Source organism: Geotrypetes seraphini, chromosome 2 (genome assembly GCF_902459505.1).
Source record: "Geotrypetes seraphini chromosome 2, aGeoSer1.1, whole genome shotgun sequence".
NCBI lineage: Eukaryota > Metazoa > Chordata > Amphibia > Gymnophiona > Dermophiidae > Geotrypetes > Geotrypetes seraphini.
Window position 1 is genome coordinate 462225466 of NC_047085.1, and position 14826 is coordinate 462240291.

Below are 14826 nucleotides of genomic sequence, written 5' to 3' on the forward strand. Positions count from 1 at the left end.
TATACAAGCGTGTACAATAGGAGGGAAAAATACCGGTCAGTGAAGTTAGTTGGTTTGGAGGGTACATTAGGAGGGAAAGGTGGAGGTTCATGTGTATTGAAGGGAGTAGAAGGAGCGAGTGGGAGTGTTAGGGATTCTGTCCATGGAATAAGTGAGTTTTGAGTTTTTTTCTGAAGTCCAGGTAAGTGGGGGCTTCAAGTATAATTTGGGCAAGCCATGAGTTTAGTTTGGCCGCCTGGAAGGAGAAGGTTTTGTTGACGAATCGTTTGAGTTGACATAGTTTTAGGGAGGGGAAGGCGAATAGATGAATTCTGCGAGAGTTCTTATTGTTGTGATCTAATTTAAAGTGGGGGATGAGGTAGCTTGGGGATAGACCAAACACCGTTTTGTAGCTGAGGCATGCGAACTTGAACAGTACTCTGGATTCGAATGGTAGCCAGTGCAGTTTATGGTAGTAAGGGGTGATATGTTCCCATTTGTTTAGGCCAAATATAAGGCGGACGGCCGTGTTCTGAATCAGTTTTAGTCTCCTGGTGGTTTTCTTCATGGAGCCTAGGTAAATGATGTTGCAATAATCGAGGATGCTGAGAATGGAGGATTGTACTAACAGTTGGAATGAGTTGTCATCAAAGTATTTTTTTATGGTGCGGAGTTTCCAGAGCGCCGAGAAGCTTTTCCTGACGGTAAGATCAGTGTGCTTCTCAAGGGAAAGGTGTTTGTCTAGGGTGACTCCTAGTATTTTTAGGGTTTGTTCTAGGGGGAAGTCCGATCCATTCACTTGAATTGAGGTATCTTTTGATTTTATCGTTGGGAGAGGCCAGAAGAATTTAGTTTTGTCAGCGTTTAGTTTTAATCTATAGGATAGCATCCAGAGTTCTATCTGCCTGAGTAAGTGTGATATAGAGTTAAGCAGCTCTAGGGTGAAACTGGTTAGTGGGATGATTATTGTGATGTCGTCTGCGTAAATGAAGAATTTGAGCTTGAAGCTGTGCAGGAGGTTTCCCAGGGAGACGAGATAGATGTTGAATAGGGTGGGGGATAGTGGTGAGCCCTGGGGAACACCACAAGAATTGTCCCAACTGTGGGAGAAAGAGTCGTTCTTGATCACTCTGTAAGATCTATTTTTTAGAAACCCGTTGAACCAGCTGAGAACCTGTCCGGAGATGCCGATGTGCGCAAGGGAGTTTAGGAGAGTGGTATGGTCGACTAGGTCGAAAGCACTGCTTAGGTCAAGTTGCAAGATTAGGGCGCTGGAACCCTGGCTGAAGAGTGAGTGCAGATAGTCGAGTAGAGAGGCTATGATGGTTTCGGTGCTGTGGCCAGAGCGAAAGCCTGATTGGTTGTCGAATTTGTCCAGATATGTGGTGAGTTCAGCATTTACTGCCCCTTCGGTTATTTTGGTGACTAGCGGGATGCTGGCGATAGGTCTGTAATTAGATGGGATGTTGGGAGGTTCTTTTGAGTTTTTTATAATTGGAGTTATCAAGATGTGGCCTTGCTCTGCTGGGAAGTTTCCGGCGGATAGTAGAGCGTTGACCCATGTCAGCATGTTGGCTTTGAAGTGGATTGGGGCAGTTTTCATGACATTTGGGGGGCACGTATCCAGTCTGCAGTAGGAGTTATAGTATTTGTTGTAGTATTTGTTAAAGGATTGCCAGTCTATGGCTGTGAAATGGTTCAAACTTAGGTCGGTTCTGGACCCTAGATCACAGTTGGATGTGTTTGTGTCATTGAGGATAGGAAAGTACTCGTGGGGATTGGCAGGGGGCGTTATTGATGATCTTAATTTTTGTATTTTGGAATTGAAGAAGTCTGCTAGGGTGCTGGCTGTTAGAGTGGATTCCTCCCGGGTGTCAGTGAGACAGATTATGATAGATGCTTAAATCATTTATAAAATTACCTCATAAATGGTAATATGCTGGAGAGTATTTATTTGATTTTAAAGATTATAGTTTCAGAACTATTTTATAACTGCAACTAGGGAAACATTATCATTGAATTTCATGGGCCAAGCCATAAGCAGTTTGGTTAAAACTTTATTCCCTTTTAAGTAGGTGTGGGATATACTATTGACTGTGATATCAAGTGCCTAATACATTAGTTTAATCCAATGGACATTAAGCCCCTTTCAAATATAGCATAGAATTCTTTTCACTTTTAAATAATAGCACCTGCATTAATTTAAGCATGCTACTGTATATACTCGAATATAAACCGAGGTAACACCCCCCCCCCCCCGAGAGAGGAGGAAGAAAGGTTGACTTGAATATAAACAAAGGTTAGAAATTTGGGTATGAGTATCATGTCATCCCCACTAGAACATCTGGCCTCAATCACACATGAAAAAAACCAGTAAAAAAAACCCCTTTCAAATACAAACCCACAAGCTAAAAGTACTATTGTACACAACGAAACCCTAATATGCTAGATTCTGAACACAGTACACCACAAGAGAAACAGAAAGAAATGCATTTCTTCCTGAATATTCCAAAATATAAAAACCACAGATGAAATTTTTCAAAGCTGACATATTTCAATCACTAAATTAAAAATAAAAAACATTTTCCTACCTCTGTTATCTGGCAATTTTATTTTTCTGGTCATCTTGTTCCATCTGTGTTCTTAACTTTGTTTCCAAGGCCTCCTTATGAATTTGCTGTTTATTTCTTCTCCTTCACTTTTTGCACTACATCCTTCTTTATCACTGATTTTCATATTCAGTTTTTATCCATTTTTCTGCCTCCTTCTCAAATCTATCTTTCTAACTCTAACCCTTCCCTTCGTCCATGTGTACCATCTCTTCCCTCCTTCTCCACTTCCACAATTACTCATGCTTGCGAATACTTATGGGGAATTTAGGAGACACCTAAAAACATATTTGTTCCTAAAGTACTTAGGCAGCTACACTGAACAATCTTTCCCCACAATAACTGACTGCTAAATCTTAATTCTGTTAGTACTACTCAATCTGTAACTTTTTAATCATTGTAAACCGCATAGAACTTCACAGTCCTGCGGTATATAAACTGTTATTATTATTCCCTCCATGTGCCCCATCTCTTCCCCTTTCTTCCATCCATGTGCCCCATCTCTTCCCCTTCCCATCTATGCGCCATCATCTCTTCCCCTTCCCACCATCTCTATGCCACCATCTCCTTCCGCGGCCTCCCCTGCACTGTTCCTTTGCTGCAATCCACCCAAGCGGAAACAGAAAGTTGCTTCAGAGGGGGGTAGACTGCGGCAAAAGAAAAGTACGGAGGAGGTCACCGTCTTAGGTACTCCTCTATCCTCTACTACCCGCTCCTCCCTGCCCCAGACCAACATCGCACTTACAAACTGATGCTCCGGAAGTCAACACCGACGCTCTGTGCTGGGCTAGTGAAGGGCCTTGAGTGTCTGTGTATGCTCAAGGCTCGATTCCCTTCGAGAATCCTGGAGAGGGCAGGAGCCATCAGGCTTTGAGCATGTGCAGACGCTCAAGGCCCTTCAGCCCAGCACAGAGCGTTGGCTTCTGGAGCATCGGGACTATAAGTGCGACGTCAGTCTGGGGCAGGGGTGAGCAGGTAGCGGAGGATAGGAGTGCCAGTCAACAAGGTGGGGGGGGGGAATAGGAGTGCCGCGGGGAATAGGAGTGGGAGAGGAGATAGCAATGGTCATCAGTGGAGCTAGCAGTGCTGGTCATCAGGAGGAGGGAAAGATAGCTGTGCCAGTCATGGGAAGGGATGGAGGTGGGGAAGGGAGGAAAAAAAGCACCATCATCCAAAGGAGGCTCAAATATAAACAGAGAACCCCATTTTTGGGTCATTTCATTTTAGCGGAACCACAAATGAAAAACAAGAGTGCGAGCTCGTCGGCATCGTCTTCTGTGAAATCCAAGATGGCGCAGAAAAGCACAGTTACTTACCGTAACAGGTGTTATTCAGGGACAGCAAGCAGATATTCTCACGTATGGGTGATGTCACTGACAGAGCCCCGGTAAGGACCACTTTAAACGTGCATCGCCACTAAGTTTAGAAAGTTCACGATAGCCCACACCGCGCATATGCGAGTGCCTTCCTGCCTAACGTAAATGTGCAGTCCCTTCAGTTATGATAAGCCAGCTAAGAAGCCAACCAGGGAAGGTGGGTGGGTTGTGAGAATATCTGTCTGCTGTCCCTGGAAAACACCTGTTACGGTAAGTAACTGTGCTTTATCCCAGGACAAGCAGTCAGCATATTCTCACGTATGGGTGACCACCAAGCTAACAGAATGGTATGGTGGGAGTGTTGGCCTTAAGAAAATAAATTTTGTAAAACTGATTAGTCGAAGTGCCCATTCCTTCTGGAGAAAGTTTCCAAACAGTAGTGAGAAGTGAACGTATGAACTGAGGACCAGATGGCAGCTTTACAGATTTCCTCAATGGGAGTAAATCTAAGGAAAGCAACAGAAGCTGCCATAGGTCTAACTTTATAGGCTGTAACACGACTCTCCAATGCCAGTCCAGTCTGAGCATAGCAGAACAAAATGCAGGTAGCCAGCCAGTTGGAAATCGTTCTCTTGGAAACAGGATGCCCCAACTTGTTTGACTCAAACGAGATGAAGAGTTGGGCAGAAGTTCTGTGTGGCTTTGTGCAATCAAGGTAGTAGGCCAAAGCTCGTTTACAGTCCAAAGTATGCAAGGCTGCTTCTCCAGCATGAGAATGAGGCCTAGGAAAAAACACTGGCAGAACAATCGACTGATTGAGATGAAAATCAGAGACAATTTTTGGAAGAAACTCTGGATGTGTACGCAAAACCACCTTATCATGATGGAAAACTGTGAAGGGTGGATCTGCTACTAGTGCTTGTAACTCAATGACCCTCCTGGCAGAGGTAAGAGCAACAAGGAAGACCACTTTCCAGGTAAGAAACTTGAGATGAGCTGTGGCCATTGGTTCAAATGGTGGCTTCATCAGAATTGAAACCACCCTATAAAGGGAACCAAGCTTACGAGGAACCCCAGGGATGGTCAAAGGAGTTTCAAGATTTTTTATAAAATGTCTCCCATAGAATATCATGGAGAGGGAGCTTAAGAAACTCCTTAGGTGGCTGCTCATAATCTAATGCATCCAAAAAAGCTTTAGATTTCTTTGAATCAACCTCTAGAGATATAGAAAGAGTCTCTGACATTTCCCTCAAAAATTTGGTAAAAGAAGCCTTATCTGGTTCTTGAGAAGAAGGCCTCATCAGTCAGAATAGGCCTCATCAGTCAGAATAGGCTCTTCAGAATCTTCCCAGAGATCTGAGTTCGTGTCGGTGGAAGACGACGTCGAGAACTGGGTGTCGATGGTTCAAGATGTTTCACCATCTTCAAGGATTTACCCGATTTGACCGACATCATCTCGGGAGATGTGTGTGAAGAACGATTTCAAGTTACATCCGACATCGAACCCGGAACCAAGCCCGCCGTTACTGATGAAGGCTTTCAGGAATCTGGTGCCGAGACAGCAGGCACCGATGCTGATAACAAAGGCTCAGACCGGACCAGCTCCAGAGGAGCTGGTGTTGCCATGACAGGGAGTAAGTTGTAATTGCTCCCGTAACTCTGTTCGTAGCACTTCTTGAATTTGCTGCTTAAGAGTCTGCACCGGTACCGTTGGCTTTTTCGCCGGTACCTTTGGTGCTGCTCTGCATTATGGAGATGAGGAGGCCGATGACAAGGCACTCACCTCAATCTGAGCTGAGACTTTCTTAGAGCGCCTCGAGGTCTGCAGGACTTGATTCACTGCTGAAGTGACCTGAGGACCCGAAGGGGTGGGGGAAGGCTTCTTAGCCGGCTTACCCACTGGATGTGACACCGAGGTGGATTCCAGCGATGTCGAGTGATGCGAAATTGACTTCGGTGTGAACTCAGACGTCGGTACCGGTGACGAATCTCCCTCTATAGCGGAACCGAAAAGCATACGTTGTTGAATTTGTTGATTCTTGAGGGTCCTTTTTAGAAGAGAAGAACAATGAGTGCATGAATCAGCCCTGTGGTCTGGTCCCAAACACTGGAGGCACCAGTGATGCGGGTCAGTAAAAGAAATAGGGGGAGCACACTGTTTGCACTTTTTAAAACCTGTTTGCGGACAAGATTTTGATGGAAAAATGGCCTCGGCAAAATCAAAAGTCGAGGCTTGGAACAGGCCCCGCGGGGCTGCAACCGCGAAAGGGAGAAAGTTAAAATTTTTTTTTTTATTATTTAGTTTTTTTTACTTTGACACGAAAGGAAAAGAAAAAGAAAGCTGACAAAAATCAGAAAAAAAGCCGCGTGAGCGGGAAGGCAGCGAAAAAATACCAACAGCCGTTGATAAGCGACTTCTTAGCTCTGCGGAAACTAAGGAACTGAAGGGACCACGCGCCTACGTCGGGCGGGAAGGCACTCATGCATGCGCAGTGCAGGCTATCGCGATGCACTTTTAAAGTGGTCCGTACCGGGGCTTTGTCGGTGACGTCACCCATACGTGATAATATGCTGCCTGCTGGTCCTGGGATAACCGGAGCAAAATCAGCAGTCGCCTGCCATGGCCCCAACTTTAGACGGCGACCCATCTTTAAAACAAACATTGGAAACGTGGGTCTTGGATTTAAAAGCGGAAATGAAAGGTGTCCATGAGGATGTAAAAACTGTGCTAGTGGAGCTCTGGACATAAGTTGGGGACCTGGAAGGCCGGGTTGAGGCCTCTGAACAGCACATGAGTCAATTGGCTGCGGTGGTAGAGGAAATCAAAACTGCAGTGACACAACAAGTGGGGGAATTAGCTGACCTGCAGGCATATATTGAAGATCTGGAAACAGGTCATGAAGAAGTAACTTGCGGTTTAAAGGCATTCCGGAAAATGATCTCCATAAAGATTGCAAACAGGTGGTGCAGGAGTTTTGTAGTCAGCTGTTGGGACCTGAGGAACCGATAGACCCATCTTCCATTGTTATATTGTGGGCCCATCGCAGCCTGGGGGCTAGAAGATCGGGCAGTCCTAAAGATATTACTGTATTTTTCACTCCATAAGATGCACCTGACCATAAGATGCACCCTAGATTTAGAGGAGGAACACAAGAAAAAACACATCCCGAACCAAATTCTCTCTGCTAGGCTCTGCACCCAAACCCACACTCTTTGCCAGACTCTGCACCTTGTCTCCTCCTCCCTGCTCTGTACCCTGTAGCCTCTCTGGTGGTCTAGTGGTAGGCCAGGAAAGGGTACTGGGCAAGGTCTAAGTGGTAGGCAATCCCAGCCACTTGTTTGTTGTTGGGGGGTTAAAGAAACATATAAATTTCCCTAAAACTGCCCTCCGTGGGGGGGGGGGGGGCGATGGTATAAAGCAATCAAAGGATGCCAAAGTGAGTGTGTTTTTAGATGGCTCTTCTCAAACTGTGCACAACGTGCGTCTCTTACACCCCCGGTGCTCCCTCTTAGCCATCCTCCAGCAGGATTCTCAGAGCACCAGACCATCCTCTGGTGAAGGAAAAAGCCACTGCACCGAACAGAAAAAGAAAAGTCTAGAACCAAAATCCCATGCTGAACAGACAGTTCTGTGAGAGGCTCAGTGGATCCCCTGACAGGCAGCTATCGCCTCTCGCTCGCATCCCTTTCCACTCCTGTCTAGGCAGCGGGAAGAAGGGGGGGGGGGGGCGCATGGTGGTTCTCCTCAGCATGCCCATTCGTAGCTTCACCTTGGGGATGCAATGAGGATGCATTGGACTTTCAAGAGAGTTGGGTCACCTGCAGCAGCCAACACAGCCAATCAGGAGGACAGTCCCACCTGGTGAGGCAATTAAACAGCCTAAGAGAAAGGCTGCACAGATCACTTGGACAGAGGAAAAGTAGGCAAGAAACCTACTGTATTCCTGTTCCCAGAACTGGCCAAAGGAGGACAGCCAATCAGGAGGACAGCCCCAAGCTTCCCAGTGAGCGTGCACTTTCCAAGAACCACTGCATGCTTCCCCGGGTCAGCTCAGTTGCACGGTGTCATCAGCTGCTGTTCCCAGAGCTGGCCAAAGGAGGACAGCCAATCAGGAGAACAGCCCCATGCTTCCCAGCGAGCGAGACCTGCCCGAAAGCCACTTCAAGCCTCCCCAGGTCAGCTCAGTCACGTGGAGCAGACATGGCTACAGCAGCTGATGGCACCGCGTGATTGAGCTGACCTGGGGAGGCTCGCAGTGGCCCTCGGGCAGCACATGCTCGCGGGAAAGTGAGGGGGGATGGAGGGAAGGAAGAGATGGCTGGGCCTAAGTTTTTCAACTCAGTGGTGGAGGTCTGTGCAATGTGAAGAAGGGGCATGCACAGTGCTTCTCTGAATGCCCGTTTGCAGCTTCCATGTGGGGTGCAAGGGAGTCAAGTCACCTGGGGAAGCTAGCAATGGCTCTCGGGCAGCACTCACTCGGAAGCGTGGGAGGGGAAGTGAGGGGTGGATGGAGGGAAGGGAGAGAGAAAGAGGCAGAGCCGTTGTCTGTTATATTCGCTTCATAAGACGCACTGTTCTTTGCATCCACTTTTGGGGGGGAAAAAGTGTGTTTATGGAATGAAAAATATGGTATTGCCTGTTTTGGGGACTACCTGCTCAAAGAGCGAATTATGCAGGTGGCTCGGCAAAACCCACAGTTCCAGTGAAATGGGATTACAGTCGGTGTATACCAAGACCTGGTAACCATGCAAATGCGATGGGCTTTTCGTGGAGTGACTCGAATCTTCCAGGCAGAAGACCATCGGTATTGGTGGCTGTTCTGTTCGACATATGGATGACAGTGAATGACAAGTCCCGCAAGGTTGATGCCATGGGAGATGCATGGATGGCACTGAAAGACTGAAGACCGCGACCATAAACTCCCCTGCGAGAAGGCCGTGAAGCAGCCTGTTAAGAGTGCTGCTGGCCCGATGCTGCTCTGCTGGAAGGTATTTATGGGGTTCGGTTGGGAGGGAAAGATGGAGGGTCAGCAGGGGTTCAGCGGTTCAGCTATGGGGTGGGGGAAGCACCGTCACCAACAACTAGGGCTAATTTTCAGCGGTAGGGCTTATATAGCACAGTTACTTACCGTAACAGGTGTTATCCAGGGACAGCAGGCAGATATTCTTGACTGATGGGTGACGGCACCGACGGAGCCCCGGTACGGACAATTTTAGAGTGATTGCACTCTAAGAACTTGGAAAGTTGAAAGAAGCCGTGGCCAAAGGTTCAAACGGAGGTTTCATTAAGGCTGAAAGAACCACGTTAAGATCCCAGATCACAGGAGGAGGTTTAAGAGGTGGTTTCACATTGAAAAGTCCTCGCATGAATCTGGAGACCAAGGGATGAGCTGAAAGGAGTTTCCCATGGACTGGCTCATGAAAAGCAGCAATAGCACTGAGGTGGACTCTGATGGAAGTAGACTTGAGACCAGAATCAGACAAAGAAAGAAGGTAATCCAACACGGTCTCCACAGCAAGGGACGTAGGATTATGATGATGAAGAAGACACCAGGAAGAAAACCGTGTCCACTTCTGATGGTAACATTGCAGAGTGGCCGGTTTCCTGGAGGCAACCAGAACAGAACGAACGGGCAGAGATAAAAGAGTATCATTTGAAGTCAGCCCGAGAGATAAAAGGCTGTCAGGTGCAGAGACTGGAGGTTGGGATGCAGAAGGGTCTCCTGATGTTGTGTGAGCAGAGAAGGAAATTGTGGAAGTAGAATAGGTTCCCTGGAACTGAGTTGAAGTAGAAGGGAGAACCAATGTTGCCTGGGCCACCGTGGCGCAATCAGAATCATGGTGGCCTGTTCCCTCTGGAGCTTGAACAAGGTCCTGAGCATGAGAGGCAGAGGAGGGAAAGCATACAGGAAGAGATTGGACCAATTCAGGAGAAATGCATCCGCTGCCAGACGGTGAGGAGAGTAGAGTCTGGAGCAGAAGTGGGGCAGCTGATGATTGTGAGGAGCTGCAAAGAGGTCTCTCTGAGGAGTGCCCCACTGAGCGAAGATGGACTGCAGAGTAAAAGGATCGAGTGTCCACTCGTGAGGCTGGAGAATTCTGCTGAGCTTGTCCGCTAAGGAATTCTGTTCTCCCTGAATGTAGATAGCTTTTAGGAATAGGTGGTGATCTGTGTCCCAAGCCCAAATCTTCTGGGCTTCCTGGCACAAGAGGCGAGAGCCCGTCCCACCCTGCTTGTTGATGTAGTACATCGCAACTTGATTGTCTGTGCACAGTAGAAGGACCTGAGGAAAGAGAAGATGCTGGAAGGCCTTGAGGGCATAAAACATCGCTCTGAGTTCCAGGAAGTTGATGTGATGTTTCATTTCCTGGGCTGTCCAAAGTCCTTGAGTTTGGAATTCATTCAAATGAGTTCCCCAGGCATAAGGGGAGGCGTCGGTGGTGATGACAAGTTGATGAGGAGGTAGATGGAACAAAAGACCTCTGGAGAGATTTGAGGATATCAACCACCATTGTAGAGACTGATGAAGAGAGGATGTCACAGATATGTGTCGTGAGCAAGGATCCATCGCTTGGGACCACTGGGTAGCTAGGGTCCATTGAGGAGTGCGTAGGTGGAGACGTGCGAAGGGTGTGACATGAACTGTGGAGGCCATGTGACCCAAGAATATCATCATTTGCTTGGCAGAGATGGAGCGTTGATGAAGCACCTGCTGACACAGAGATTGGAGAGTGTGAAGACGGTTGGACGGCAGAAAAGCTCTCATGAGGACTGTGTCCAGCACCGCTCCAATGAATTGAAGTGTCTGAGTGGGGATAATATGAGATTTGGGTAGATTGATCTCGAACCCCAGAAGTTGTAGAAACATGATGGTCTGGTTGGTGGCCTGGAGTACTATCTGAGAAGAATTGGCCTTTATCAACCAATCGTCCAGGTAAGGAATCACCTGAAGGTGGTGGGAACGTAGAAAGGCGGCCACCACAATCAGACATTTGGTGAACACTCTTGGAGAGGAGGCCAGACCGAAGGGTAGTACCTTGTATTGGTAATGACAATGGTTGATCATGAAGCGGAGGTACTGTCTGGAGGCCAGATTGACCGGTATGTGAGTGTATGCTTCTTTGAGATCTAGGGAACATAGCCAGTCGCCTTGATTGAGAAGAGGATAAAGAGTGGCTAGAGAAAGCATCTTGAATTTCTCTTTTACCAAGCATTTGTTGAGATCTCGAAGATCTAAAATGGGTCTTCGATCTCCTGTCTTTTTGGGAACTAGAAAGTAACGGGAGTAAAATCCCTGCCCCTTTTGATCCAGAAGAACCTCCTCTATGGCGTTCAGAAGAAGGAGGGATTGAATCTCTTGAAGAAGGAGGGAAGACTGAGAAGTGTTCAAAGCAGACTCTCTTGGCAGACTTTGGGCAGGAAGAGTCTGGAAATTGAGAGAGTAGCCGTGGCGGATGATGTTGAGGACCCACTGATCCGAGGTGATGATTTCCCAACGGCTTATGAAATGAGTAAGGCGTCCTCCTATGGGCTGCTGAAGATGGGCAGGAGGGAGACTGGCTATGTCCTGGAGAACCAAGTCAAAAGGGTTGAGTTGATTTCTGTGAAGGGGGAGGTTTCACCTGCTGTTGCTGCTGTGCTGGTCTAGCAGCTTGCCTCTGTTGTTGCCTCTGACGCCTGGGTTGCTGCTGGGTCTGAGGTAAAGGACGAGCCACAAATCTACGTTGATAGGCCGATTGTTGGCGAAAAGGCCTAGTAGGTGGGGTCTTCTTCTTTGTCTTAAGGAGAGTGTCCCATCGAGTCTCATGAGCTGAGAGTTTCTGAGTAGTGGAGTCCATGGATTCTCCAAACAGCTCATCCCCCAAACAAGGTGCATTGGCCAGTCGATCTTGATGATTGACATCGAGTTCTGAAACTCTGAGCCAGACCAGTCGCCGCATAGCTATCGACATAGCCGTGGCCCTAGAGGTCAGCTCAAAGGTGTCATAGATTGATCTGACCATGAACTTGCGCAGTTGTAAGAGCGATGAAGAAGTTTGGCGAAAGGCAGATTTTTTACGGTCAGGGAGATATTTCTCAAAAGATGACAAAGTCTGAATGAGATGCTTAAGGTAAAAAAAAAAATGGAAAGCATAGTTCCCTGATCTATTTGCTAGCATCGCATTTTGATACAACCTCTTGCCAAACTTATCCATGGTCTTACCTTCTCTGCCAGGAGGGACAGAAGCGTATACACTAGCCCCCGTGGATTTCTTTAAAGTAGATTCCACCAGTAAGGACTCATGGGGGAGTTGCGGCTTGTCAAAGCCTGGAATAGGTATGACCTTATATAAGGAGTCCAGTTTGCGGGGAGCTCCTGGGATGGTCAAGGGTGTCTCTAGATTTTTGTAAAATGTCTCTCTTAATATGTCATGGAGAGGCAGTTTGAGAAATTCCCTTGGAGGCTGGTCAAAATCCAGAGCATCAAGAAATGCCTTGGATTTTTTGGATTCAGCCTCCAAGGGAATAGAGAGAGATTCACACATCTCTTTGAGAAAAGAGGTAAAAGAAGTTGCATCAGGTTTAGAGGATGGATCCAAAACAGAAGGATTCTCTTCTCCTGATGAACATTCTCCCTCTGAGAGAAGAGGGTCCTCCGAATCGCCCCACAGATCAGGGTCCCGCACTTGAAAACTGCGGTCCCGGGATTCCGGTGTGGAGGGTTCTAGGTGTCGAGTTTTATGCATCGACTTCCCAGACCTCTGTGAAACGGTACCGGGAGATGTTATAGGCTGTGTCGGCGCCGATGTTTGAACAGCCTGGTGTAAGGATCTCGGTTCCGGCGCTAAGACTGGCATAGATACCGAGGAAGTGGTATGCTTCGGTACCGACAAGGTGGATGCCGACAAAGGAGGCTGCTCCACTGTCGGTACCGGAGGCTCAGACCGGACCGGGACTGGAAGGCTCGGTGTCAGAAGGGCAGGTAACAGCTGCTGTAGTTGTTCTTTAAGCTGTACTTGCAGGACGGCGGCAATGCGCTCGTCCAGTGAAGGCACCGGTACCGCTTTTTTCTTCTGCGGTACCTTGGGTGCCGCTCTACACTCCGAAGAGGAACCCGATGTCGAGGGGCTTACCTCAATCGGAGCGGAGCGCTTCCGCGGGCGCCTCGAGGTCGGCAGGATTGGGCTCGCTGCTACTGAGACCGGAGGGCGCTCCAGCAGGGAAGGCTTCTTAGCCGGCTTACCTGAAGGGTGCGACGCCGGCGTGGTGTTGACGAGGCAGGTGCCGACTGCGTCGGGGTCGAAGTGGGGACCGGTGCCGCCGAATCCGACATCTCGGTACCAAACAATAATCGCTGTTGGATTTGTCGATTTTTTAAAGTTCTCTTTTTTAAGAGTGGCACAGCGGGTGCAAGTAGACGCTCGATGGTCAGGACCAAGACACTGTAGACACCAGTTGTGCGGGTCTGTGAGTGAAATTGGTCGAGCGCACCGCTGGCACTTCTTAAACACGGGTTGAGGGGGCATGAATGTAAAAACGGCTTCAGCCAAATCGAAGGCTGAGGCCTCGATGGTGGCAACAGGCCCCGCTGGGGCGAAACCGAAAAAATGAAAGAAAAACGAATTAAGTTGTTTTTTTTTTTAAACAAATAAAATAAAATAAAATGAGGGAAACAATATTTCCCACTGAGTTTACGCGAGCGGAAAGGTGAAAATAGAAAAAAGTTTTCAACAGCCGTTGAAACGTGCGTCTTCTTAGCTCCGCGGAAACTAAGAAACTGGGGACCGCGCGCCTCTGTCGGGCGGGAAGGCACTCGCGTGTGCGCGGTGCGGCCTGCTAGAACTTTCCAAGTTCTTAGAGTGCAATCACTCTAAAATTGTCCGTACCGGGGCTCCGTCGGTGCCGTCACCCATCAGTCAAGAATATGCTGCCTGCTTGTCCTGGGATAATAAGTCCTACCCCGAAAATCATGCAAGGGCTTATTTTCGGGGTAGGTCTTTATTTTCGGGGAAACACGGTAGTACTTCCATCTCTATTTCCAGCATCTGTCTCTTTCAACATCCCCCTCAACACTTCTTTTTCCTAGCATCTCTGCTTGCCTCTCTCCACACTCCAGCAGCCAAGTCAGAAGAGGAAGAATGCCTCAAAGGAAGACTTGGATGAGAACCAGCATGCTTTCAGCATTGAAGACAAGTTCAGAAGACCACAAGCAGGAGAATAGAAGGAGAGAGAGAAAATAGAATGCATGGGGATGGGGACCACAGAATTGTGGGGAGATGCTGGAAAAATCAGATATACCAGATCATTTGGGTGCAGGGGGTGAAGAACAGAGAAAAAGATGTGAGAAAAGGAGCAGGGATCCTAATGGATAATTGCATTACATTTATTAACAGAAATTTATTTACATTTATTAACCCGTTTTAGGTTCCTGGGGAGGACGGCCTATAAAAATGAATGAATAAATAAATAAATAAATAAAAAGCCAAGAAAGCAAACTTTTAAAAAAGATATTATAATGGTTTAATTTACCTTTGGTGCTGGTGGCCAAAGAAACGAACATCTACTTGATTGTCCTCTTTTTGCATTACTTTTGCAGGCCAAAATCCAAAGCCTTTCATTTTGGCCCAAACTAACTCATGGTTCGGTATCTGTAAACAAAGGGGTCTTTTATTATAAAATTTAAGCACCAGTTATAATACAACACAATATAATAACTTATATACCACATTTGCAATTTTTTAATAATCTGTATAATTTTAAGAAATTACTGAAGAGGTTCTTATTTTGTAAGATGAAGTACAGGAATTGAGTTCTTTATGGTAAATTTGAGTAAATTTATGTTCTTTCCTATTTTTTATATTGTTGTTCTTCCCCTTTTTCCCCCTATTGTATCGGTAAGTCTTCAGTCTCTGTTTTGTAAGTCCTTAAGGGCTCCTTTTAC

General features: G+C 47.3%; 1 protein-coding gene across 7 annotated transcripts in view; it reads right to left on the minus strand.

The window, feature by feature from the left end:
* Window positions 1–14826, minus strand: part of ZMYND11 (zinc finger MYND-type containing 11) — a 244278-nt gene that overhangs the window by 97749 nt on the left and 131703 nt on the right. For all 7 annotated transcript variants that reach the window (XM_033931574.1, XM_033931578.1, XM_033931573.1 and 4 more), the window contains one exon: window positions 14415–14533. In XM_033931574.1, the coding sequence (XP_033787465.1) occupies window positions 14415–14533 (119 nt within the window). The remainder of the gene's footprint in view (window positions 1–14414; window positions 14534–14826) is intronic.